Below are 26,235 nucleotides of genomic sequence, written 5' to 3'. Positions count from 1 at the left end.
GTTTCTGTACAGACTTGAGGCAAATTTGTATAGAGAAATGCCATTAAAATATTCAGGGGAATAAAGGGGATACATACATCAAAGGAGTAAGGGGGTTATGTGAAATGACTTGTCCTGCCTTTCCCTGGTGACTAATCAGGATCTGTTCTTCACCCCGCCTATCTTCAAGGTGCTCTGGAAATCTGTAAGGAGAAACTCTAGAAAACAAAGATTAACATTAGTGGTTTCTGTAATCTGGCCTGATTTGGAGTTTCCTGATTGATCAGAGTGGTCTGCAAGTCCATGCTAATCTCCTCTCCCCACAGGACTGTGAGCAATGTGCTGTCCTTGTTTATTTTTTTCTGTTTATTTATTTATTTTGGCTGCCGGAGGGGGGGGTGGGTCTGGGCTCCGGCAGCTTGTCGGGAGACCGCCGCTGCCATGGGCCCTTAATGAGCTTTTTGACCACTGAAGCAGCACAGCATCGCCTGGGAATGGCCGGGGCTCCTCCCTTCCCCACGGCGGAGCGCGGAGCAGAGGCCGGCGGGTTAACGAGGCAGCCGGGGCTGGCGGGCGGCCTAATGAGCGCCAGGGAGCCGGGCAGGGACCCGGCAGAGCCTCCAGCAGGACCCTGTGCCATGACTCCAGTGCCTCCAGCTGCACCCTGTGCCATGGCTCCAGTGCCTCCAGCAGGAGCCTGTGCCATGGCTCCAGTGCCTCCGGCAGGAGCCTGTGCCATGGCTCCAGTGCCTCCGGCAGGAGCCTGTGCCATGGCTCCAGTGCCTCCAGCTGCACCCTGTGCCATGGCTCCAGTGCCTCCAGCAGGAGCCTGTGCCATGGCTCCAGTGCCTCCAGCTGCACCCTGTGCCATGGCTCCAGTGCCTCCAGCTGCACCCTGTGCCATGGCTCCAGTGCCTCCAGCTGCACCCTGTGCCATGGCTCCAGTGCCTCCGGCAGGAGCCTGTGCCATGGCTCCAGTGCCTCCAGCAGGACCCTGTGCCATGGCTCCAGTGCCTCCAGCTGCACCCTGTGCCATGGCTCCAGTGCCTCCAGCAGGAGCCTGTGCCATGGCTCCAGTGCCTCCAGCTGCACCCTGTGCCATGGCTCCAGTGCCTCCAGCTGCACCCTGTGCCATGGCTCCAGTGCCTCCAGCAGGAGCCTGTGCCATGGCTCCAGTGCCTCCAGCAGGAGCCTGTGCCATGGCTCCAGTGCCTCCAGCTGCACCCTGTGCCATGGCTCCAGTGCCTCCAGCAGGACCCTGTGCCATGGCTTCAGCGCCTCCAGCTGCATCCTGTGCCATGGCTCCAGTGCCTCCAGCAGGACCCTGTGCCATGGCTTCAGCGCCTCCAGCAGGACCCTGTGCCATGGCTCCAGTGCCTCCAGCAGGAGCCTGTGCCATGGCTCCAGTGCCTCCCCCAGGACCCTCTGCCATGGCTCTAATGCCTCCCCCAGGACCCTGTGCCACTGGCCCCAATGCTTCCCCCAGGACCCTGTGCCACTGGCCCCAATGCTTCCCCCAGGACCCTGTGCCATGGCTCCAATGCCTCCCTCCCCCAGGACCCTGTGCCACTGGCCCCAATGCCTCCAGCAGGACCCTGTGCCACTGGCTCCATTTCCCCCACTATAACTGTAGCTGGAAGCATTAAAAAGCAAAGAGCCCCAAAAGGTTTAAGATATTTTCTACCCAGCACTTTTGCAGGTGGTGGGGTCTGAACCAGCACATTAACAATGAAGAGGAGAGTGTTAAAAAAAATAACAAGGAAACAGATTCTTTTTAACATTTAACCACTCTGAATGGCCAATAAATCATTAGCTACTAATTAACAAAAACAGAAGGGTAACTTACTGTCTGGTAAGCAAACTCTTGGAATCCCTGAAAGGCTGGCACTGACTTCAGGATGGCTTTTCTTCTTACACTTATTAAAAAGACAAACAAGCCAAACTCTGAATATTAAGCTATGCCATGCAAAGCATTTTGCCAGAAGACTGACTGTCTAAAATAAATATATTTTTAATGTGTACAGTGAGCTGAGAAAATGCAGAATTTACAATATGCAACATGTGACCCCCAAGAAACTGGGTCTCCTCCTGGTGCCAAGTGTAACAAGGTAGGCTGTGTCTCATCTGCAAGCAGTACTGGTTTGCATTTTCTAAATGTTGGCCATACTTACAGTCTGCTGCTGAATCATCTCCTCAGCTCCTTCAAGGGACTCAGTGGGGTGGCTGAAGCAGGAGGAAGACCTCCTGGCTGAGGTTTGGGCTGGAGAGCACAGCTTTCAGTCTGAGCTCAGGGAATATCCCTTATGTTGGAGCACTCTCTGATGGCTGACCAAAACCACTCTCCCTCTTCCCATCTGTGAGAAAAGTCAAGTGGCAAGTTTTTATCTAGAAATGGAAATTGGAAAAAAGTTGTCTGGTGGAGGAAATGTTTGTGAGACCTCTGGAACAGGCTATTATCTTGCAGATTAACTAATAAAAGGGTGAGATATAGGAATGTGAATGTCACCACTGCTGCTGATTGACTAAACAAACATTTGAACTTTGCAGTATTACTATTACATATACAGATACTATCTCGTCTGGTTTAATTTGAAATAAGTCTGCCAAAGATTGGACTACTTGCTTAAACCTCTCCAACAGTTTTGCATCCTGACTTGGAAACAGTAGGACATATGATCTAAAATACAAGGGTTAAGTGTTTAGGACAAGGGCTCCCATTGTCCGTTGATCTGTACGCCTTTCCATTCACTGTGCATCGTTACACCAGCTGTGTCTTTAATAAGTAACTGTGTGGGCTCTCACAGTTTAAATATTTACTTAAACATAATAGAGAACCCAAACAAAACTGAGCTACATGAGAATATCCACCTCTGATGTTCTAAGTGTAATCACAGTGGATTTGTGCAGTGGATTTGCAAACTATAAACAGATGTGTTTTGATGACTTTCTTTCCTCTGTCTGGTCTCCACTTATAAAATACAAGTTCACCGATTAAGCTTCTCAGGGTTTTTCACCTGGGAGAAGCTACATGTCTATCTTACAGTTGAATTTATGGGGAGAAGTCCAAACATTGCCCTGTAACTGAGTTTCACAAAAATCAGATTTGGCATCACTAGGAAAATACTCCAACAGTGGTGTTCTCTCACTGCAACCTGAGAAAGTCACTACAAGTGGTCAAAGGGAGTTCTGTGCCCTATTGCAGCTCAAGAAGGTCACTCCTCCACATCACTGCTGAGACAGTAGATGAGTCTCACTGTTACCTCTGCTCTGGGCAGAAAGGGAGCTGCAATTTTCAAAAGTAATCCTGGGAGGCTGTCGTTCCTGTAGTCACAATTTGCCTATGACTCTCTCTGGGCAAGGGTGAATGTCATGGGTTAGACATGAGATGGGAGATGGTCACTCAGAACCACTGATCTTCATGAAAGCTCAGTGAGGCAAAGTTAAGTTTCATTACATTGTTTACAGTTTTAGGTACTAATTGCTGTCATTTGAGGAACATAAATACGGTTAGTCTTGGTTTACAGATGGAGAAAAAGGTAGGGGATTTTTGATGACACATATTGATCCTAAGACAGGACTATTTATTTTCTCCAGGTGACCCTATATGTGATTATAACATAAAAACATAGGAGTCAGTAAAACAAACAAAATGAATTATGGGATGCACAGAATGTTTGAAGAATCATCACGTGATGGTGATAAAAACACTGCAACACTCAGGGCTGCTTTTTCTTCCTTTCATTTGAGTCCTGGAATAATGCACTTCTTTCATAGTTTGTTTAAGGGAGACCAGGTTTTCTCTCTGGCACTGTTTGGTACCTCTTCTTGCTACTCAGTGTTACAGCATGTGGTCTTTGAAATTTGAATCCCAACTTCTTTCTGGAGAAGCACTAACTGAAAAAGCAGCCTTTAGGGTTAGGCAGCGAAAGGTAAATTTTCAGCTCCATGAGCAGGAACTCAGCTACATGACTTGCATTACTATTAATGGGGGTCATGCTGGTAAATTCCTGTACACCACGTTGCACATTTACTCATGAGTGCAGAATTGGCACAGCTAATGAAACTTGCCTTTCGGGTAGCATGTATTTCAGGAGATGGGTCTGACAGGCAGAAAGGACTGCTAAGTACCCAGATGAAAGTCTGGCTTTTAACTCCTTGAACATATTTCCAGAAAATAATAGTGTGAATTAATGCTGGTTAGTGTTAGCTGTTCCTACTGTTAGGGATCAGTCTTGCTCCAGTAGGATTTCATTGAGGCAAAGATCATGCCTGAAATGTGAATGTGTGTGCTGTCATGTAGTGTTGGCAATTCACTTTCTGGTGCATTTTCCAAGTACTACTCACTGTTACTTCTTTGCTTTCAAACACAGGCCAGTCCTCTGCTAACACCAGCTTCTATAATCATATGCACATAAAGGGGTTTTTTTAGCATTTTCAGCCCTGCTACTTTCCCAACGATGATCCCTCCATTGGCTGAGCATCCCCTGGTGATTACCAGCCTACATTACTCATGGGCATCTTTTACCCCTTTATTCTTGTACTGTGTCCATTGCAATGATGGCATCCTATTTCCAAAACTTCTCTCTAGCCTTTACTTTGCTAGGCTAAACATGCCAAGTCCATTTTGCCTGTTTGATATGGTAAACTTGCTCTGGCTGCTGTTCTGTGCACCTGCTGTAATTGGAAGGTATTTTTAGTAAATGAAAACAAAATTGCCCAAACATTCCATTCTGTTCAGTGTTATGAAACTTTCCTCATATGCATCTGTGCAACAGCCCAGTGTTGTATTGCCTTTTTAACCTTTTAGTCTCACCATGGTTCCTCATTGTTTTGTAGTTAATTAGTAAGGTTGTTTTATTATTTTTCATCATTTAGTGCTGAGAGTGTTAGAGTCTGCAACAGGAATTCTTGTCATCAGATCCCAAGTTTCATGTTGTGGGATTAATTCTCTTTCTTGCATGCAACTATTCAAAGTGATTTTTTAAAAAATGTATGATACTCTAAATATCCTTTGCATCAGCAGTAACCTATATGTAACATTAATCAAAGTATTTAGTGAATAAAATCTGTTCCATGATTCACTGCTGAAGGAGCTCCTAACTTGGGCATTCTCTGATAAAGTCTTTTATTTATTTCCCATTATTTCAATTATAGAGTATTCCCTATGTTAGCAGTTGAGAAGATGAATAGTGTGTATTGCTTGCCACATATTTTGAGATCTTGTCCCATTAATTCAGTCGTATAATATCTCTTTCCTTCCCCAGTGACATATTCTTGCATTTTGGGAAAAACCTGTCAAATGCTGTCAAATGATCCTTTTAATATGGTCAGAAAATCACCTTGTGTTTGAACTAAGTGTGGTTTGAACTGCCAATAGATTTCTTTTCACTCACTGCAATATTCCCTTTCTTCATGGTTCTGTGTGGTCATCAGAGCCAAAGAGGTGCCAAAGATCTGTATTGCAATGAGCAGTCAACATCTAGAGAAACATTTTTTAGTTTCTATGTTAAATAAAAGTAGAAAAAAATCAATCTGGTACTGCAGCTAGTGACTGTGAAGGAGCAGCTGCAAAGTGCTGAGTCTCATCAGGTTGCAATCATGATTAACATTGGGCAGATCCCCCCTGCTGAGGGAATAAATACCCTGCCTTTGTTAAGGCTTCCATGTAAGAAACAATAGATTATTTCAGTGAAGCACAAGAACATAAATGTTAATCGAATCATTCCTCTGAATGAATAGAAGTAGCACCCAGAATATAAACATTTTAATTTTGGAAGGGAAGGCTTGCCTGTCAGTTGGTTAGTTTTCCATGTATTTTTAAATTTACTTGGAAAAGCTGCTCACTAACATTGCCATCATTGCATACAATAACATTTTCAGCACTTCAGATACGTGTGTTTCCTGTCTTTCCAAGCTAGGCAGTGGCAAAGTCCAGGGAATATCGGAAAAAATAAAATCTGCCTTAATTTCACTAAAGAGAGGTCAAAACCTTATACTGAATAACTGCCAAACTATGTGATCACATTAGTTCTTGGTAGAGGAAATGGAAAATACTTTCCAACTGGAACTGACACCAGGAAATGTGTTTTAAAAATGTTTTTTATACATTGGGATACTTACCCTTAAAAATAAATCTGTCTCTATAGAGATGATGAAAGCTGCTGTAAGTATGTTACCAAATTTATGTGTCTGTAAATGAAACAGAAAGAATTCATTTATCCCCTTACTGCTTCCTTGTTTGCTGTACAAATAAGGAATTTCAGAATGCAGTCATGCAGTACATGTTTTAAAGCAAGTGTACAGCAAGATACAGATGCCCAACCATCTTCATTTTCATATGGGTCAGCTATTGTTGATTAACACATAAGTAAATATGTATGGGCTTTCAGTGCATCTGGTCAGATCCTGCTGACTTCATTCCTGTGGGGTGTCCCTTTGTAAAGCCAGTGGAGTTCAGCTCAGTGCTTCTCTTGTACCCATAATGCCCTCAGAGATCTTGCACCTGTGGTAGATGAAGACCCCTCAGTTCTATATGAACATTAAACATGGAAACAGTTTTCTTACAGGATTTGCTAGTTCTTCACTGAGGCTGCTATGCTTCTGTTTGCACATGCACCTTTTTTAACAGTCATAATGTACTTCTCCACTGGACAAATCTGTCTCTTGAGTTTCTGCACAGAAAACATCATCTCCTGTCAGTCACTCTGGAATACATCTGATCAGTGACAAAATTAGTGATGATGATGAAGGATCTGTTTGTGGTGGAAGCACAGAAGTTTGATGGATGGTATTGAATTCCTGGTGGCCCTACAGGAAAGCCTGTCCCTTGGGATCACTGAATTTCCCCATTCAGTAGGTGCTGAAGTGGGGAGAACACCAACTGACAGCAGGTGATGGGCAGAGTGAGCCAGTAACAATGGAGGTGTGAAGCTGAGTCTGATAATTCTAGCTTTGTGGTCCATGTTCACCACGACACATTGTGATTGGGTGGGCAGGAGTTTCCTACTGCCTGGGAGAAGCAGAGGTGAGGAAAAGCCAGAGCTTTTATTGCTGCTCTAAAACACATCTTCCATGGTGCACCTGCGTCTAAGTGCCTGTGCCGGAGCAAGCTCAGATACATCCAGTATTTTTGATTGTCCAGCTCTGCAGGTCATTGGTCTCAATTCTCCTGTAACTAGAAACTGGGGGCTTCTCAGCTGACCCAGAAATGGGCAGTGGTTTTTCGTGCACTCCGTCTCGTAGCTGGAACAAGCAGGTTTCATCTCAGTTTCTGGTAGCCTGGACAGAGTGCACCCATCAGAGAAAATGTGATTTAAGCCTTTAATTTAAGCTTCAGTTGTAATAATACATCATTTTAGGGTTTTCATTGCCTTGAGGTGAAGAGGTGCAAAATGAGCATAATTTATTAGAATTTACTATGCAGAAGTGGGAAAACACCTGTTCGATGTGTTTTGGGCCAAAGTGGTTCAGCTGTGGGAAAGACCAAAGCCCCTTCTGACCACCCTGTGTACCGTACTGGGCATGTGTAGACTCTGACTGAAGTCATCCATCAGAGCTTTTCCTTGCCTAAATGCCATGGCGCAGCCTAACTTCTGCTGTTCCATTTACATCTTCTATTTTTGTCCTCTTTGGGGGGGTAGTAAGAAGTGTGTTGTTGAGCTGACTGAACCAGCATTTAAATCCCACGTGTATGTAGCCCTGTATGACATGTGCCCTTTACTTTTTGAAGCCAAACATTGGCCGATTAGGAATTCCCCATGGGCCCTCTGGAGAGAAGGTGGCTGTGGTGACTGTGGACGACTGTGACACGGCCGTGGCCGTGCGCTTTGGGAGCCTCATTGGGAACTACACCTGTGCTGCCCAGGGGACTCAGACTGGCTCCAAAAAGTAAGGATTCCCTATATTTGTGTTTTCCACTCATTCTCTTTTCCAGTGAAGAATCAACAGCGTGCAATTAACCACTGAGCACTAAATGATTAACCAGTAAGTTGGAAAAACAGATATGATGTAACAAGAAAAAGTAACAAAGTTTAGTTTGGGACATGGAATTACTTCTGCCATTTAAGTTGAGTCCTATCTTAAAAGGAGGTAGAAATAAAGGATGTAAACTAACAACCATTGAAAATCACTGGTTGTGAGAAAAGGTTTCCTGTGAAGCAAGAAAAAAAAATAAAATTGGCACTTTTGAGTTTAAAGAGGAGGTGAACAGCAAGCAGCATGAGTGATAGCAGAGACTACTGAGAGACAAATGGTGCTCTAATATCCCAAGAGAGGGCACACTGTAAAAACTGGGGCTTATCCAAATGACCAGATGATAACACTTCTCACACAGTGTGGAGTCATTTAGTAGAACCTACATCCACTAAATGTCATTAAGACTAAGATCTTCAGAGGATTTTAAAAGGGTTGGCACTATGTGATAATTAAGTCATTATATAAAAATGTACTGCTTCTCAACCTTGTGCTGACCGGCATCAGCCAGTCCCTGCATGACTGGGGTCAGAAAGAAGTGTCCTGTGGCTACACATTTTTCTCTAATTTTCATTTTCTTCTGCATACTAGCAGCTGTTAGGGACAGGTCACTGGATTCTGTATGGACATGACAGATCCTAAGTTAGTGTTACTGGACAGTCCTTTGATTACAAGCTCAGGAAGTGCTCATGTAGCAGAGGGAAGTGCAGCCTAAATGTGCTTATGGAAGCAGTAAGATAAAGAACAAAACAAAACAAACTCTTTGCAAGAAATTATGAGCATTTCTTTGTTTCTTCAGATCTTTGGACCTAACTGGCCCTCTCCTCCTTGGTGGTGTCCCAAACTTGCCTGAGGATTTCCCAGTGCACAACAGGCAGTTCATCGGCTGCATGAGGAACCTCTCCATCGACAGCAAGCCCATTGACATGGCTGGTTTCATTGCCAATAATGGCACTCTGCCAGGTATGGGCAACGAGTGCCCCAGGGGTCAGCACCACAGAGGTCTCTGCCACAGCTGTATGAGGCTTAGGGTGTCGAGGAACCCCAGGAAGGGGAAGGGGACACAGGGTTCTGAAATGACCCTTGTCCCCCTGTTAGCACTGCTGAGGGCAAAGCAGCTGTGGGGCAGGGACTTCAGGTGCTGTATGGCATTGTGCTGCCACTGTGACTCTGGCCAGACCTCATTTGTTTCAGTAATGTGCAGTCCACACCTGTGCCAGGGAAGTATACAATAGCCTGTGGCACAGGGCACACTTCCAGGATTCAGCAGCACATCAGAAAGGACTGGGCTTGTTTAGCCTTTCTGCATTGCTGGGAGTTTCAGCCAGGAATTTACTCCTAAATTGACTTCTCCTCTTCTATTTTTAAACTACCTATTAAATGTCATTTTGCTCTGAAAGCCAGTGGGATTAGTTCACAAAAAAGACAGTATTTACAATGACTTTTTAATAAATTGTGTTTGTTCTGTAAATAAAATTCTGCAATTCCCCAAATGTGAAACCTGCTTCATGGAGCAGCCTGTTGGAAGTTCTGATTTGATTTCCAGTCCCTGGATCCCTGATCAGGATTAGTTCCAGTGATTAGGCATGCAGAATGTTCTCATCATCCTAAAACTGGCTCTTACACACAAAAATGGAAAGTCCCTTCTGTCCATGCTGCTGAAGGTCTGTGTAAGAGCTAAATTGCAGTTCTAAAGTATGTTGCATTGATTGTGGATTAAGGAGGGAGTCATTGCATATGCCTTTGATAGACAGACTTGTCTTTATGCATTTAATACATGATCAGCTTACATAAACTTTTGCCATCCACATTTTGCTTCACTGACTTCAAAAACATTTTCTAAAAAAAAGCAAAACACCCCAAACCTATAATAGCCATGTCTTCTTTTTATGTAAAAACTCAAATACAGTCATTCAGAGCCCTTTTTTTTTAATTGAAACCATACAAAGTAATGGTTTTCCTGAATTACAGGCTGTGCAGCTCAGAGGAACTATTGTGAAACCAACTGGTGCCAGAACGGAGGCACGTGCATCAACAAGTGGAACACGTACATCTGTGAGTGCCCTGTGCGCTACGGAGGGAAGAACTGTGAGCAAGGTAGGCTGCACAGAGCTCGCTGTGCTTGTCATGTGGGCACGTGTCACTGCCTGTCACTGCCACCTCATAGCACCTATGGCCGGCTGGGATGATTGAGGGTAACAGAAGATTGCAGTTGAGACTGTCACCCTTTATCTATCTGAAAGAATTTTAGAGATCCCCTCTATAGTAGATGACATACTGTCATGAATAAGAGCAGCTTTCATTGATTTACTTACATAAGCAAAGTAGTTCCAAAGAACTTGGCTGTATTTAGTAATTTGTTTATAGTAAAAATGCCTGATCCTAAGCCCCTTTAAATCAGTGGAAAGAATCCTGCTGACTTTACTGGGCTTTGACTCAAATTGGGGATGAATGTGCTGTTTTAATCACTACTTTTTTGGCAAGAAGGCATTCTGTGCTAAGTAAGAGCACTTTTGGTTTTACTGGATTTCTCTTTGATTGAGCACAATGTGCATATATGTGTAAAACCTCATTACTAAAGGATAAGGAAGGAGCAGCAGGTGAGTTTTACAGGGTGTGAAGAACTTGCAGTCAGTTTTTTCCCCTAGAAGTGAGGAGTTGCCTGTGGGAGGAGTCCCATGGGGTTGGTGCTGTAAGGTGGCCACTCCTTTGGAGTCCTCCTGGATGCTTCCAGCAAAGAAAACCTGTTTCCACTGGGCCTTGTCTAGGTAATGGCAATTTCTCTTCCCTTTCCTGGGAAGCAGCAATATTAGCTTGAGAGTAGAAGACACATGGTTAAGTTTCTGTCTTGGACATAAAGGTTTGCAGAGTGAAGAACAGGGAAAAGGAACGATGGAGACCTCTTCCTAAGTTCCACCCCACACAGAGCCCAGAGCTGATATTATTGCCCCTAGCCTGGTACCTGCTTTCTGTAGCAGCTCCTCAAATGTTTTGAGCTTCCCAGGTTTGTGTGAAGGTCTGATTTTTCCAGTGTCTCATATCAAGAATGTTTGTGGGTGAAGTTCTTGTGTTTTCTTCATGATTGGCTGTTCTCTCTGCTACAAACCCACTCTGATGTGTCCTGAGGGGAGTGCCAGGGGCCCAGCTATGGTGTGTCCTGTACTGGTGTAAATGGAAGTACTGCTATCACATGCAAAGACTCTCCATCCCTCTGTTTTTCAAATGGAAATTCAAAATTTGATAAAATGTTTGTTTTATTTACTATTTTCTTATCCCAAACTCAAAACCAATCCACAAAGTCTGGGATTTAGATTATCACCTGGGAGCTGCCCTGTAGCCATCCCTGGAAACGCATTTTAAATTCAGGTGAAAGAGATGAAGGCAGTCACAGCAGCACTGCCTCCCCCAGTCCCAGCTATCACCTCTGCCTCCAGCACTGTACATTCCTGCATGTCCCCTTTGTTAATGAAAAACCCCATGTTCTTGCTGATGCCTCACTTTGTGGGGTTTTTCTGACAGTTTGAAGGCAGCTTGGCTCTTTAATGGTATTTGTGGGCCAGTGTCCCTGTGGAAAAATTGCTAGCCAAGAAAGAAACAGAATGTGACCAAAGATTTCAGAAGTACAAAGTTAAAGTCAGGAGATATAGTCAGTCACAGGTGTGCTATTCTCCTGTCTTTCAAATTTCTTATTTGAATGCTCAGCTATGATCCTAAGAGCATTAGCTATTAGGTAGCTATTTTTTAAAAAGTCTTCAATAGAATATTTGCAGTTTTGAGTAGGAGTTGTTGAGTAGTAGCATTTCTTTAATCCCTATGGCAGTGCTGGTTCTGCTTCAGGCTAACAGAGGACAAAGACTTTGGCAAGTTACCAATTAACCTTTTTTTCATTTCCTGCTCTTCAAAAACTCTGGGATCTGGTCTACACTAGTGAGGATGGGATGTTTTGCCTTCACCACCCCCCTGTTAATCTGTTAATTCACCTTTTGGCAGCTCCCCTCTCCCTCTGCTGATATATAGAAGGGAGATAAAATTAAGGAAAAATTAGTTTCACCTTTATTGTAATTTAATTCTTTTAAACTATTAGGTGTTGCAATTCTGTGAAGATCTGGCTGTGTCTGACTCACTCTTGGATGGCCAGTGTCATTGCACTAGCCGTGGACTAGACCTAAACATAAGCTTCCACATGTCCAGCATCCACACTGCCGGTGACATCCAGTGGGATGTTGGGAGCATGTTTCCCACACTGCAGGTGACATCCAGAGGGATGTTGGCAGCATGTTTCCCACACTGCAGGTGACATCCAGAGGGATGTTGGCAGCATGCTTCCCCAGGCTCTCTGTCTCCGCAGAGAATGGCCCTCGTGTTTCTGCTGGCCTGTTGAGTGCAGGACTCTCTTTAGAGTGAGCATAGATACACAGGCAGTGCTTCAAGTGGCAAACCCTGAGCACAGGATCAGTTTGTATCACTGCACCACCCATGGCAGGGGGTGCTGGGAAGCATGTGGGCCTCTGTGGTGACAGAGGAGGTCAGGTCCTGTCTGAGGACAGGGGATGTGCCACCCCCTCCATGGACACTCCTGGTCCCAGGCATGAGGAAGGGCTGGGGGTAAGAGGAAGGTCAGAGGGGGCTGACAAATGGGGCTTTCTATTTAACTAGCAGGGAAAGGTGCACCCTGGCCCCAGGGAAGGGAGGGAGGCTGGGAGAAGGTGTGGGAAGGGAATGGTATTTGCAAGTACAGAAAGTCACCACCAGTGAGAAAAGGAAGAAGGTGGCTAATTGCCATGCCAGTCCAGTTCTCCCAGGAGCAAAGGCAAAATGCTTGCACACAGCATTCCCAGCCCTCAGCAGGTGGGAAGCCCACAAGTTTGCATCCTGCCTCTGCACTCCAGAGGCAGATGGACTTAAAAATCTCAGCAACAGCCCAGAAAACCAGCAGCAAAGTTGGAAGCTGAGGTTATTGCAAAAGTCAGCAGGGTAGAAGAGAAAGGCGAAAGCTGACTTTTGCACAGGTGGAGCAAGAGAAAATAATCCTGCTCAACTCTGATGTTCTGGCTACTTTTACATTGATGTGGTGCAGTGTGGGCTGACGAATTGTGCCCTGACCCAGAATTGTGCCCTGGCCCAGACAGCCAGAATTCAAGTACTGCATTCAACTTTTAAGCAACCTGAGACATCTGTATCTGGTGACAACCTTTTTTAAAGTTGCCATCTGGTTTTCAAGAGCAGGCTATGCTGCAGTTGTTCCACCATATGCCCTCTCTGGCATTTGTGGTATGACTGCAAAGGTGAGAGCACAGGCAGGAGGGAGGAGGGCTGCCCCCTGGGACTGCCTGCCCTTAGCCTGATGTGGGGTGGCTGGGTAACCACATCTGAAGGAAGAGCAAGTCAAGTTCCATCTCTGGCTTGACTAGTGGTAGCCCAGTAGTCCCTGACTTTTTGTTTCTCACAAATAGCGAGCTAAAGGGCTTGCACTTCACTCCAACCCCTGCACTCCACTCCTCACCCCAGTCTTTCCCTTTTTAGGCACCAGCAAGGCAGACATACAAGAATTTGGGGGTTGGCTTTACTCCTCAAAAAAATGCAACTTCACATCAACTTTCCCCCATTTTCTGGTATGGTGTCATCCCTCAACCTTTTTCTAAGGACTTATACATATGCACATGGTATATAGTAGCACATAGGCATTTGTATATACATGATTTACTACAAAAAAATCCAGAAAGTGTCAGCAGATATGGTAGTGTGGAGCAGAATGGGAAAGACTCTTAAGCCCTGTGATTTCACTGACCGACATGGACTCAGCACACGATGAAATAAAAGTCTGGGTGCTAATCTGTGGTGGTTATACCCAGTCTCTAAGGCCTGCTTCCACTGGCAAAAGGCTGCCATGAGCTTCACCAACATGTCCACATGCAAGGATGTCAGGAAGGGGCTGACTGTAGATCTCCTACAAGGTTCCACACATGGTGGAGGTGTCATATGAGGTGTTGCAAATAACACAGATCTCCCATGGCTTAATTTGTGCTTCTAATCAGTGGGATCAACTAATCCATGGGACTGTAGCTCCCATTACCCCAGATAACAACTTTAGAAGTCCAAGGGGTTGGGTGTTCCTCTATTTTCCATCAGCAAAGTCCTTCCTATTGAAGGCTGTCATTGGCGTCACCCTGTAGGAGCTGTGCTTGTGCAAGGTTAGAGAGGGGGGCAATTTTGCAGCTGTCACCACAGGATATTTAAGGCAGGTGATTTAGGCAATTCCACAGAAACTTTCTCTCTCTGAAAAGGCTGCGTAGCTGGGGCAGCTGAATAATCTGGCCCTGGAGTATTCATAATTCATTCATATTGCCTGTTGCCTCCCAGCCTTTTTCTGTGTTTAATCTGCTAATTAGAAGCAGGTAATCATGGCTGTGTTGAAAACATCTGAAGCAACTGTTGCCCTCATACTTCCTGCTCTGTCCACCCACTCACCAGCAGGACTATATCAGCAGAGATCCTGAGCTTACCTTTCTAGGAACAGCTCTCATGTGGGTAATGCCACAGCAGTGTGGAGATGCTGCTTTTGAGTACAAGCACCAAGACAAGATGCCTACCCATAACCAGGGTAGGTTGTGAATTTGCAGTATTATCAACTGTTTCACAGTATCTCCCCTCTCCCAGCTCTTCATCCATGGTAAATTGGTTATAGCTCAGTGGAATAGGGACAAGCTCCCTTGTGTCATCACTGTGACATAGCATCATTTTTCCTCTTCACATTTGTCCTGAAGGGTAAAAACTGTTTCTCTTGTGTACTTTGATTCACAGCAATGCCTTCTCCTCAGCGTTTCAGTGGTGAGAGCATTATCATTTGGAGTGACCTTGACATCACCATCTCTGTGCCATGGTACATTGGGCTGATGTTCAGAACCCGGAAAGTCAATGGCATGTTAATGCAAGCCAATGCTGGGGCTGCATCCAAGATCAACATTCAGGTAAAGTGTGGCTGCCTTTGGTTAGAAAATACTCAGCAGTGGATATGGTCAGATGAACTATGCAGCTTCATGCACCTAGCTATATGCATGTCAATAAAAACATATCATTACTTTAGCCTTTAACAATGATCAAAAAGTGAATGATCAAGATATCATTATAAAAATAATATTAATTTAAGATTATTTTTCTAGTCAGAGGTAGTAATGGGCATTAATACAGAAGTAAAAAATGAATCTATTCCTTTGGGGATTTTTTGCCCGTAAGGGAAGTTGGAGTCTGAATGTCCAAAATTATACAAGGAGTTCTTGCAAGCATTCCCATCTTTACTCTTTGGGCTTTTTTTCCTTTTGGGTTTTCTTAGGAAATATTATCTTGCCCTCCACCTCCTTCTGCATCAAGTACAAATATGTAGCAAAAAAATACATGGTTGTTTTTTTTCCCCCAACAGATCCTGAACAGCTACGTGCAGTTTGAAGTGTACAGTGGCCTGAGCCAGGTTGCTAGTTTGAAGATGAGCCAGTCACGGGTCAGTGATGGGGAATGGCATCATTTATTAGTAGAGCTGAAGAGTGCAAAAGATGGTAAAGATCTCAAGTACCTTGCTGTCATGTCCTTGGACTATGGGATGTACCAGGTAAGGCAGCATCAAAACTTCGCCACTGAGCACTGCGCAAATGCTTTTAGGAGAAACTAGGACAGAGGACTGTGGACAAGTACTTACACTGTGAGACATGTTCTGAAGTGATTCATGCCTAATCAACGATACTAATTTATTGAGCTTTATGATAATATATCTTACAAAGAAGTCGTAAAAAGACACATTCCAATGTCTGGCTCCTCACTGCTTTGGTATTTTTTATGTAATCTATCAGCTACTGCTTGACTCCATCACAGCTCTGTCCGTGTCACAGAGGATGATAGTGCTTCTTATCAGCTGTTGTTTTCCTCACAGAGCACTGTGCAGATTGGAAATCAACTACCTGGACTGAAAATGAAAAGTATCATTGTGGGAGGTGTCTCTGGAGACCAAGTCTCTGTTCAGCAGGGATTTTATGGATGTATGCAGGTATGAAATTAAAAGTGTAGCAATAAATTTTGAGCTTATGAGAAAATGCCCAGGTGAAAATGTGGGAGGTTTCTTTTTCATCCACCCTCAAACATTTCTGTTTCCTCCATAAAAATTATCTAAGAATCAAAATATTAAAGTCTGCCCACTTTGCCAGGCACAAATCTTATCACATAGGGGAAAAACATTTGAAAAAAATCTGGGTTTGGCTCATCAGGTGATTTCTTTAAAATGTAGCCTCATTGACTGATGAAAATAGTGAAACACATAATACTGTACTCTGAAAGGAGACTGTAATTTTAAAATAATTGTCTTTTGTCATCAGGGAGTAAGAATGGGAGAGACATCTACAAACATAGCGACACTCAACATGAAACAGGCTATCAAGATCAACGTAAGGGAGGGCTGTGAAGTGGATAACCCTTGTGATTCCAACCCGTGTCCCCAGCACAGCTACTGCAGTGACGACTGGGACAGCTACTCCTGTGTCTGTGACCCAGGTAACCTGCTGACCACTCATACAGGAGCTGGATCACACCTTCATGAGCCCATCAGAAGCAGCACAGCAGCAGCAGCGTGCTGGCAAAGTGTTCATCTTCTGATTCTTCCTCTTCCAGTCAGTATTACCCTTCTCACTCTTACTGAAGCACCCTGGAAGCTGCACTCCTGGGCCTAGAATCCAGGCAATGTATTTATCAAACAGAAAGACAGTCTCTGGTCCAAAAGACTCCTGTGCACCTCCCCTTTTCTTTTAATGGTTCTTTTTTTTTTTTTTTTATTTCTCAGCCTTTTTTGCTGTTGAATTTCAGTCTGTCACTCTGCATCCTAATCAAGATACTTTGAATGTTTTCTCTGTTTTGGAGCATGTAGCCAGCACATGCTGTCAGCACCCAGCGCAGTCACCTCCCATACATGCAGCAAGAGAATACGAAACTATTTGTAGCACATGCCCCAAATATAAAACTGGGAACCAAAGGCACAAGGGTGCCTCAAACATGGTAACAGACTGTCAAAAAGAATAGCTTAGTATCATTTTGTTTGAGAGGGAAAAGAGTGCTTCATTTCTGATGGTATCTCAGGGGGAATCTACTGATTATCAAAGACGTGTTATTAGTGTATAAGCTTAAGACAGACAGTCTTTTGGAGACATGCAAATCATAAATTACAATGGTTGCTGTAATTTTCTTACCTTGTCTCCCCAGGGTACTTTGGGAGAGACTGTGTTGATGTGTGCAACTTGAACCCATGCGAGCATGTCTCCACATGCGTGCACAAACCTAGCTCATCCCACGGCTACACCTGTGAGTGTGGACAAAGCTACTATGGACAGTACTGCGAAAGCAAGTAAGAGAATTATTTTGTTCTTGGTTTCTTGATCCTGCCAGGAAGCTCTTCACCTAGGGCAGCAGTCCTCCCACTTCCTGTTCTGCTCCGATAAACTTTCTTGTTACAATTTGAGTGGTATTTTAGGCTCTGTTGCGTTTTGGCATTCCTGAACTCTTCCCAGAAACTAGACGTGTTATTCAGGAGCCACTTTGCTTCATCAGCTGCTCAGGGGCTCAACCAATTCTGCTGTGTTGCACAGCACGGCATCTCACCTGTGCTTTGTGGTGGGCTTGGCCTGAGTTTGCTCTGCATCTTTCCTCCAGCTTCCCCAGCACACAGAGGGATGCACCAGTTTGGTGGACTCTAGCAAGATAAGGTCTCTTTGCAGTGTAGGTCCAGTCCCTAGGCTGGCAAAGAGCCATCTCTTCTGGACAGTCTGGGGCCTGTGTCTGTTGCTTTGAGGGAGAAACGTGCTGATTCCCTCGTCAGCAGCTTCCTGGTCTCTGATAAGCATTCAGCAACCAGCCTTATCCCAGAGGCGGCGCTTTGATTTACTGTAATATGGGCCATTCATGATGTGCAAATGAAGTGCATTTGTCTGCCCGTTTAGGAATGGCTCATGTGATGTTTCCTTCCCTTTGAAAACTGCAAGCTTCTTCCTCTGCCTTTTGTAGTGTGGGCTTGCAAATATTGGCCGTGCTGTTGCCAGATTTGTCTTTCATTTCTCTGGATTAGCGACAGAGAGACATTGTCCCTTGTCATTATCTGCTGACATGTGTCAAGTGCAACATTGTGGTTTTCATATTCTAAAGCGTAGAAGTACAAACCTACCAATTACCATAAATAAAATTGTTCTTCAAAACAGATGAAAATAGCTTTTCTTTCCTAAAAATGAGCAGCAGGGAGGGGATACCTTGTGCATTTCCAGGATCCCCGTCTCAGAGTCCTTGTCCTTCAGGCTATAGCTTGACAAAGACTCCCAGCTATCAGAGAATCAAAGCTCTCCTTGCCAGAACTAATGTTGGGGCATCTGAGGGATAACCAGCTCAGAGGCTCACCCAGATGAAATAGTCCCAGTGAGAATGGGGGTTTTCCTTCAACAGGGTTTGGCTTGCTCCTTAGCTTCCAGTGCTGCTGCACTCAGTCTGAATCAGTCTTTGATCCACAGTCCAGATCAAAGCTGCCACCCTCCCCTCTTCCATGTCCCCAGCCATGGGTCCTCTGTCTCTCCTGAGGCAGACCAGGGCTTTTCAGACCTTGTAGTGAACAGTCTGAGAAAGCCAGGTTGGCTGAAAGTAGTGGCTTTTCTTTATAGGATGAGCGTGCAGACAGCTTTGCATCTAACTGGTGTCCCTGTGGGCTGGGGCAGGATGGGGATGGGAGATATAAAGTGTTGGGGAGCTGTACTCCAGGGCAGTTTGTGGTGGTAGATAAACCAGGGCACAGGTTAAGAGACATCTGCACTTGAAAATACTTAGAAAAACATTTCCTTTAGGTTTTCATGGCATTGATATTCTAAATTTTCCCATATGTATTTATATTTATATATGTACTGATTGTTGCTTGAGATACATTACTGTCTGTAAGATGATGCAGTTGAGTGCAGATTTGACCCAAAGCTTTTTTTTCCACACTTTTTAAGAGGGAACTTAAAATAACTTTCTTTCAATTTGATTTTCTTTAACAGGATCGACCTACCTTGCCCCAGAGGTTGGTGGGGAAATCCCATCTGTGGCCCATGTAATTGTGAGACTAGTAAAGGCTTTGATTCTGATTGCAATAAGACCAATGGAGAATGCCACTGCAAGGTAAACCAACCATTCTCAAGTCAAAATTTCTTTAGTTTAAAAAGAAACTGTACCACTAATAATTACAAGTGAGTATCTGATACAAAGTACACACAATTGTGCTTTGTATCATATATAAATGTAGGTGCACAGTGGAGTTAATCATTACCCAAAACATTTTGCTGGCACCACCCTTCTCCAAATCTTGCTGTACAGCTCTTATCTTATTTGTGTTTGGAAAAGCGAGCCGAGAGGATGAAAGCCTGGCTCTGATCTCTGAAGTGCAGCCTGGTTTATCAGGGGAGATCAGGCCGGGGTGCAGAGGAGTGTCAGTGGGGGTTTGTGCATCACAAGTGAGTAATAGCCATGAAACAGCTCAGGCCAGCTGGCTGAAGCTCTCCCCTGTGCTATGGCCAGCAAAAGGCCTGGCAGCTGGAGAGAGCTGCAGGGCTAAATGCTTTTCTCATCTCTGGACAGGCAGGGACAGATGGGGGACCTGGGAGGGGAGGCACCTCATCAGGAAGGTTTTACAAAGGACTTCTCACAATAGGTTTTAAACTGGCTTAAATGACATCAGAGGAGCTGGGCTTGTGCAGACTGGTGGCTGTGAATCTGGCCCCCTGCTCCTTTCCGAAATGCCAGCAGGACACACAGCAACTGTTGCATGAAATGGAGTCAGTGGGGTGCCAGCTCCACGCTCTTGTGCAATCCTAACGCCTCAGATCAAATGCATGTACAGAGGCAATTTGAACCCTCTACGTGAAACACAAATGCACAGTGCAGGAAGTTTTCTTAGTGGCTCCTTCATGCCATACAAGAGCAGAGTTGCAAAGCTGAGAAAACTGTAAATCCTTGGAGAATATGTTTGGTGGGCACATGCAACAAGTGCATGTGGAGTAATGTGGGCCCTGTGGCTCCACTGCAAATGGCAACGCAAACCCTGGGTCTCTGATAATAGTACTGTAACTTTTATCTGTGCTCTGCAAAATGAGCCCTTTTATGATGTACATGCTGCTAGAGCAGGTTTCAGAAATGTCAGCGGTTTGGAAGTCAAACACCTCGTGTCTATCATTTTGGTTTTTCTAGGCCAATTACTACAGGCCCCAAAGCAGTGACACCTGCTACCCCTGCGACTGCTTCCCATCTGGCTCCCACACGCGCGCCTGCGACATGGAGACGGGGCAGTGTCCTTGCAAGCCCGGCGTCATAGGGCGGCAGTGCAACCGCTGCGACAACCCCTTTGCAGAGGTCACCGTCAGGGGCTGCGAAGGTACCTCAGCCGGGCCGCGCGGCCCTGCCCTGCGGCCCGGCCATGCCTCCCTGCTCTGCGGCCCGGCCATGCCTCCCTGCTCTGCGGCCCGGCCATGCCTCCCTGCCCTGCGGCCCGGCCATGCCTCCCTGCCCTGCGGCCCGGCCATGCCTCCCTGCCCTGCGGCCCGGCCATGCCTCCCTGCCCTGCGGCCCGGCCATGCCTCCCTGCCCTGCGGCCCGGCCATGCCTCCCTGCCCTGCGGCCCGGCCATGCGGCCCGGCCATGAGGCCCAGCCATGCCTCCCTGCTCTGCGGCCTGGCCATGCCTCCCTGCTCTGCGGCCTGGCCATGCGGCCCAGCCATGCGGCCCAGCCATGCCTCCCTGCCCTGCGGCCCAGCCATGCAGCCCAGCCATGCAGCCTGGCCATGCCTCCCTGCCCTGCGGCCTAGCCATGCGGCCTGGCCATGCAGCCAGCCATGCTGCCCGGCCATGCTGCCCGGCCGTGCTGCAGCGCAGGACTAGAGCTGCTGGCAGTGCACAGATGGGGACACTGCAGGGACGGTCCTGGGCCGCAGTGAGCCCAGCAGCACGGCTCCAGCAGTGGGGGAATGGGGGCTGCAGCAGCCTGAACATACACCCCTCCTCCTAGATATATGCCAGTGTGACTCACAGGGACTGAGGGAATGGAATAAAAGCTCTTATCTGTTTAATTTTTCTCACATGGAAATATAGCCAGCTGAGGTGGAGTAGGGGGAGCAAAAGACTAGCGCCAGCTTTTCTTTAAACCTGAGTTCATCTGCCAGTGCAGTGTTGGATTGCTGAGCTGCAGCTGAAGAGGCTGGTGAGAGCCCTCACACCTTTTGCCCACAGAGGCACCGTGCCGTGCACCTCGTGCACTCTGCCTTCCTTCCCCGCCTTGCCCATCCTGCCTTTCCTCTCACCCACCCACCTACCCACTGTCCTCCTGCGATCAGCACAAAACTGCTGCAACAGCAGTGTGTGGGCAAAATGAAGGAGAAATGTTTTCCCACAATAAAGGAGCAAGCAGAGATAGGCAGAGCCAAAATCCAGAGCCCCATAATCATCCTGAGCTCTCCTCTGCCTGTACCTGTCTGTCCAATCTGTTGGATAAGGAGCAACTGATGGGTTACAGCTTGGAAGGCACTGCAGAGGATAGGTATCCTGACAGGGCTTTGGAATTACAGGAAGGTCCTTCAGGCAGGTTGAAATGTCTCACTGTTGTGATTTTTATCTTGTCAGAAAAATTGCATCATTTCTTTTTCTGCTTTCAGTAATTTATAATGGCTGTCCCAAAGCTTTCGAGGCTGGTATTTGGTGGCCACAGACCAAGTTTGGTCAGCCAGCTGCTGTGCCTTGTCCTAAGGGCTCAGTGGGTAAGTTCCCTGGGTAAATAATTACCTACTTTATCTGCATACCTCTCAAAAAAAAAAAAAGAAAAATTAAAAATGTCCACATAGGGAATAGCATTAATTCATTTGGTCTAGAGACTGCAGCTTAGCTTATATATCATGAGCAGAAAAGTATAGCTAGCTGAAATCAAGGAGCTGTTAAAATGTAATTGGAATACTAGCAATAAATAAATGCAGCAGTACAGCAGATAAACGTGTAAAAAGTACAGAAATTCTCTATTTTCAAGAAAGCAGAGCCCTATTTTCTATTTATCAAGGAATTCTTACACATATAACTTTCAGTTTCTAGTGACTTATAAGTGTTCTTTAGCCATACAGTTCCTCTGGGCACAAATAAAATTAGGAGAATCATATTCCTGATGACTGCTTTACTAGGGTTGCAGCCTACTGAAGTTAAGAGTTGCAACAAAACTCACATTTTTCCACACAATATCTTTTCCATAAGCAAAACACTTTTCGCTGAAAAACCGAAAACACCTTTTATTTAAAAAAAAAAAAAAGCTGAAAAAAAAGCTGGAAAACATCTTTAATAAAGCAGATGAATGATGTTGTTTTGTACAACAGGAAGATGACAATCTGCTTTTTCATATATGTCTCTGAAAACATGTATCAGATTTTTGAAAATACAGGTCCCAATCTTTTCCAAAGGCTGTTCTGTGGGAAATGAAAACTCTGTCTTTGTTCTGGACCTGGTGACTCTCTGCTGTGAGTGCTTCTTAGGCTCAGGGAGTTATAAGTAGTTATGTGACTGCCCCAAATATTTCTGGAGGGAGGCCTCTGCTTATAGGTGTGCAGAAGATTTGTGGTCAACCTAGCTCCTGTTCTAAAGATTTTAGGAGATAGAATTTTTTTTTTTAGGTGAAGAATATTTTCATGATTAAGCAGTATAAAGCTGAATTAAAATGAGTTTTCTGCGCTGTTCTTGAAGTGGTTCACCCAAGCATCTCTTCCAGGCAATGTTGCTTATAGTAATTGCATGTTCTAAATTTTACAAATTGTTCAAAGAAGCAAGCCTTATAATAATGAATATTCAGACTAAGAACCTGAGGTTTAATTGTATTCACCTAATAATAGAAGAAAAATAATATAATTAGATGCAGTAATTAGTTATAGGTCTTATTTAGATTTGGTAATTAAATGGCTTAGACATATGCAGTATGTTATGTGCAAATTAACTAGCACAAATGTAAATTTTAAATTAGATTACTTGCAATTCATGGTGAAGGATCCTCAGACAAGAATTGCATTTTAAAATTATTTGACAAATAGTACAAAATATGATAGGCTAAATTAAACAGTAAGCTGCTCATGGTCCATTTACAAGTGGCAAAAAGGCAATTATGCATGTTGGTTGAAGTGTTTAGCACATGCAGATGTTTGGGCATGTGTTGATGTGAATACAGCATTTGTCCAGGAGGTTTCCTATATAGGCTATTGCACAAAAATCTCAGCAGGGGTTGGTTTTCAGGAATACTTAGGAAGTGCAGCGTCCTTCTCTTTTTTGGTATAAAGAAATGAATGAATTAATTTGAGAACAATCTGGCAGTGAGGCTGAGAGCAGTTGGGCAGAGCTTGGAGTTTAGCTGACTTTTCTCCAAAGTCTGGCGAAAGCAATTCCTGAAGGTTAGTCGTCCTTAACTTTTCTTTCGCAGGAATCCCCTGTTTGGAAATTGAAATACATGTGTAGCTTTTCGCAACTTAAAAATGTAGGAAATTTGAAAGCCTAAGGTAGGGAAATCCATGAATATTTACCCTGCACAATTCAGAGCATTGTTTGCCATTGATGCTTTGTTTCCTTCAGGAAACGCCGTTCGCCATTGTAACATTGAGAAGGGCTGGCTGCCTCCTGAGCTTTTCAACTGCACCACCAACACTTTTGTGGATCTAAAAATCATGGTAAGCTGGGTTTTCTCAGTTTTCCCTTTATTTTGTAAATAATGACCAGTTTGGACTCCAGTTTGATATCCCTGCAGTCAGTCTTTCGACTGCATCCTTGAACACAGCCTCATTTTCCATGAGGACCCTGGTGCTTTTCTGGCTCTCAGTTACATCTGCCATTGACTTTTGTTGCCAATTCTTTCTCAAGACAAACAAAAATTTGACCGAACAATTTCTGTGTGCCAAAAATCCCTAAATTATGATTGTCTTTGTAACTAGAATGAAAAAAAATATATATATAATTGGATTTTTTTCTTCCTTTTTATCTGATTCAGAATGAGAAGTTACACCACAATGAGACCAGGTTGGATGGAGATAAAACCATACGGATTGTGAGAGCGCTGCAGAATGCCACCAAATATACACAGAGCTTGTATGGCAACGACGTGAGGACAGCTTACCAGATCATGATCCGGGTCCTCCAGTATGAGAGCCAGCAGCAAGGGTTTGACTTGGCAGCCACGAGGGATGTGGAATTCAATGAGGTAAGAGAAATAATCTATACTGTGCTGAGCCCTTACAGTTTCCCTTGAAAATTAGGTGGCAGTGGGTAATTAAATTTGTCTTTGACCAAGGTGAAGCTAATATTGTGTAATTGCCTAATCTGTTCCACAAATAAGCCTTTCTTCTCAGATTAGAATGGAAAGTTGGTTATGCATGTGTCTATGCATGCATGTGTATGTGTAATAAAAATATAATAGAATGTGCTTTTCTAAAAAAGATCTTCATAGTAACAGCCAAAAGCAATATTCCCCATATGAAGAGAAATCATCACATCAATGTGTTTTTCCTGGCTAAAATAGTTTTGTGTACTATATTTATTTTTGTTTTAAAACATGCCTAATGTGATCATGCTCATTTAAATCTGCAGCAAATTAAGTCAGAGCCACTTACTGACTCTGAAGGTTTCCTCTAATTCAGTTATGAGTTGGTACACTGAAAGACATTCCATATCATTCGTATTTTAAGGCAATGTGATTGCCTTAAAGCCAGAGAGCTTCTGCTACTCAGAGCATTCATGAAAGTCACAGTTATTACCAAAGACCTGACCAGGGCTATAGAACAAGCTGTAGCATCCTCCCTGTCTGGTCAAATATGTAGTTGTGGTGGAAAAATGTGAAATTTAAGGCAGTTAGGAGTATTCTGTGTCTGATAATGTGAAGGCTGGATGACCAGGCTTGTAGAGCTTTCCTCAGTCCCATATTTACAGGGGGTACTGCTCTCCACTCTTGCCCATACTGTTTCCAAGGTCCTGGCCATGGCACAACACAGAGTCCAAGCTAAAACATCTGTTTGGATCTGTGCTAGCAGAGCCCAGAGCTTGGGCACCGGCATGTGGAATGACCCTCCATGGGTCAGGACTGGCATCTGTGCTGGCCAAAGATCTGTCTGGCTCCCTGAGAAGGTGTGCTACACCCAAGTCACTGCTCACAGTACTCCAGGAGGATCAGACAGGTCAGGCAGACCTGGGGTGAAATTGGAGAGCCTGTGCAAAGCCAGGCTGCACCTGGAGGGGATGTCACTGGAGAGTTAGGAGCAGAAGAAATGCGGCTGAGAAAATTCCTTAGTGTCTTGGGCTGTATAATCAGCAGAGAGTGGAGAACTTCTGAAACATTTTATGTTTTAGATGCACCAAATTTTAAGAGATTCAGTTTTTTTCTTTCCTGTGGGCTGTGAAGCAGGCCATTCAGATCTTAAAAAGGAACTTAATTTCTAGCATGTTTTGTTAAGTAGAAATATGAACAATAAGAAAAAAAAATTAGTTTGGAAACATATGCTTTAATTTATTGTTCTCTGCACTTGGCACTGAAATTCATACAGATGACATTTTCAAGAACTCCCTAAATATTTTAGGATAGGTCAGGAATTTGAAAACTAATGAGTAGAGCTCATGAATAAAAGGAGGTAACGTCCTCAGCTGAGGAACCATAACGGGAGAAGGAATTTTATTTTTTATAATCCACCGAGAAGCCTGAAAAATAGATAATAAAAATCCATAAATAATGTTCACAAACACGGAGGAGGCCTGGTACCAAGTACAGTATGTGTATCCTGCATTCCTGGGATCCATGTTGTACTTCCCACCCTAGGTAAAGGCAGTCATATTGGGAGTCTCCTTTAGCTCAGATACATGCTTGCAGCCTCAAACAGTACAGACAGGATACAGATAGCTCCTTCTAAATGAAGCCTAAATATTTGTCTTGGCTATTATAGACCTTGTGGTGATTAATTCCTACTGCCATTTACGCCAATTTTACCTTAGTTAGGAATTAGGTTTTGTTACAACAACGTAGTTCATATGTACACCAAGATTAAAAACTTCTTAGCATCTTTCTCATTTAAGCCATTTAGCACAGTCTTGGGGTCAATCTCCTTCCATTCACCCTGAGGGTCCCTTTGCATATTTTTCTAAGAAAGGGCAGAAGAGTCAGGTCCTCAGAAAGAAATGCCTTTTTAATACCACTTGTAAGCAACATAAAATGGGGAGACAATGGCATGATTTAAGTTTTCTTATGTA

The 26,235-nt window shown here is 44.5% G+C and overlaps 1 protein-coding gene across 1 annotated transcript in view; it reads left to right on the top strand.

Annotated features, from left to right (window-relative positions):
- Positions 1-26,235, top strand: part of CELSR1 (cadherin EGF LAG seven-pass G-type receptor 1) — a 164,047-nt gene that overhangs the window by 109,375 nt on the left and 28,437 nt on the right. The window contains exons 6-18 of the mRNA XM_084206040.1: positions 7,709-7,866; positions 8,750-8,913; positions 9,922-10,047; positions 14,752-14,918; positions 15,368-15,553; positions 15,872-15,985; positions 16,311-16,485; positions 17,188-17,329; positions 18,999-19,119; positions 20,185-20,368; positions 21,642-21,743; positions 23,581-23,675; positions 23,993-24,202. Coding sequence (XP_084062166.1) covers positions 7,709-7,866; positions 8,750-8,913; positions 9,922-10,047; positions 14,752-14,918; positions 15,368-15,553; positions 15,872-15,985; positions 16,311-16,485; positions 17,188-17,329; positions 18,999-19,119; positions 20,185-20,368; positions 21,642-21,743; positions 23,581-23,675; positions 23,993-24,202 — 1,944 coding nt within the window. The remainder of the gene's footprint in view (positions 1-7,708; positions 7,867-8,749; positions 8,914-9,921; positions 10,048-14,751; positions 14,919-15,367; positions 15,554-15,871; positions 15,986-16,310; positions 16,486-17,187; positions 17,330-18,998; positions 19,120-20,184; positions 20,369-21,641; positions 21,744-23,580; positions 23,676-23,992; positions 24,203-26,235) is intronic.

The sequence above is a fragment of the Fringilla coelebs genome (genome assembly GCF_963513975.1).
Source record: "Fringilla coelebs genome assembly, chromosome: 5".
Taxonomy (NCBI): Eukaryota; Metazoa; Chordata; class Aves; order Passeriformes; family Fringillidae; genus Fringilla; species Fringilla coelebs.
This window is presented reverse-complemented; position numbering and strand designations above follow the sequence as displayed.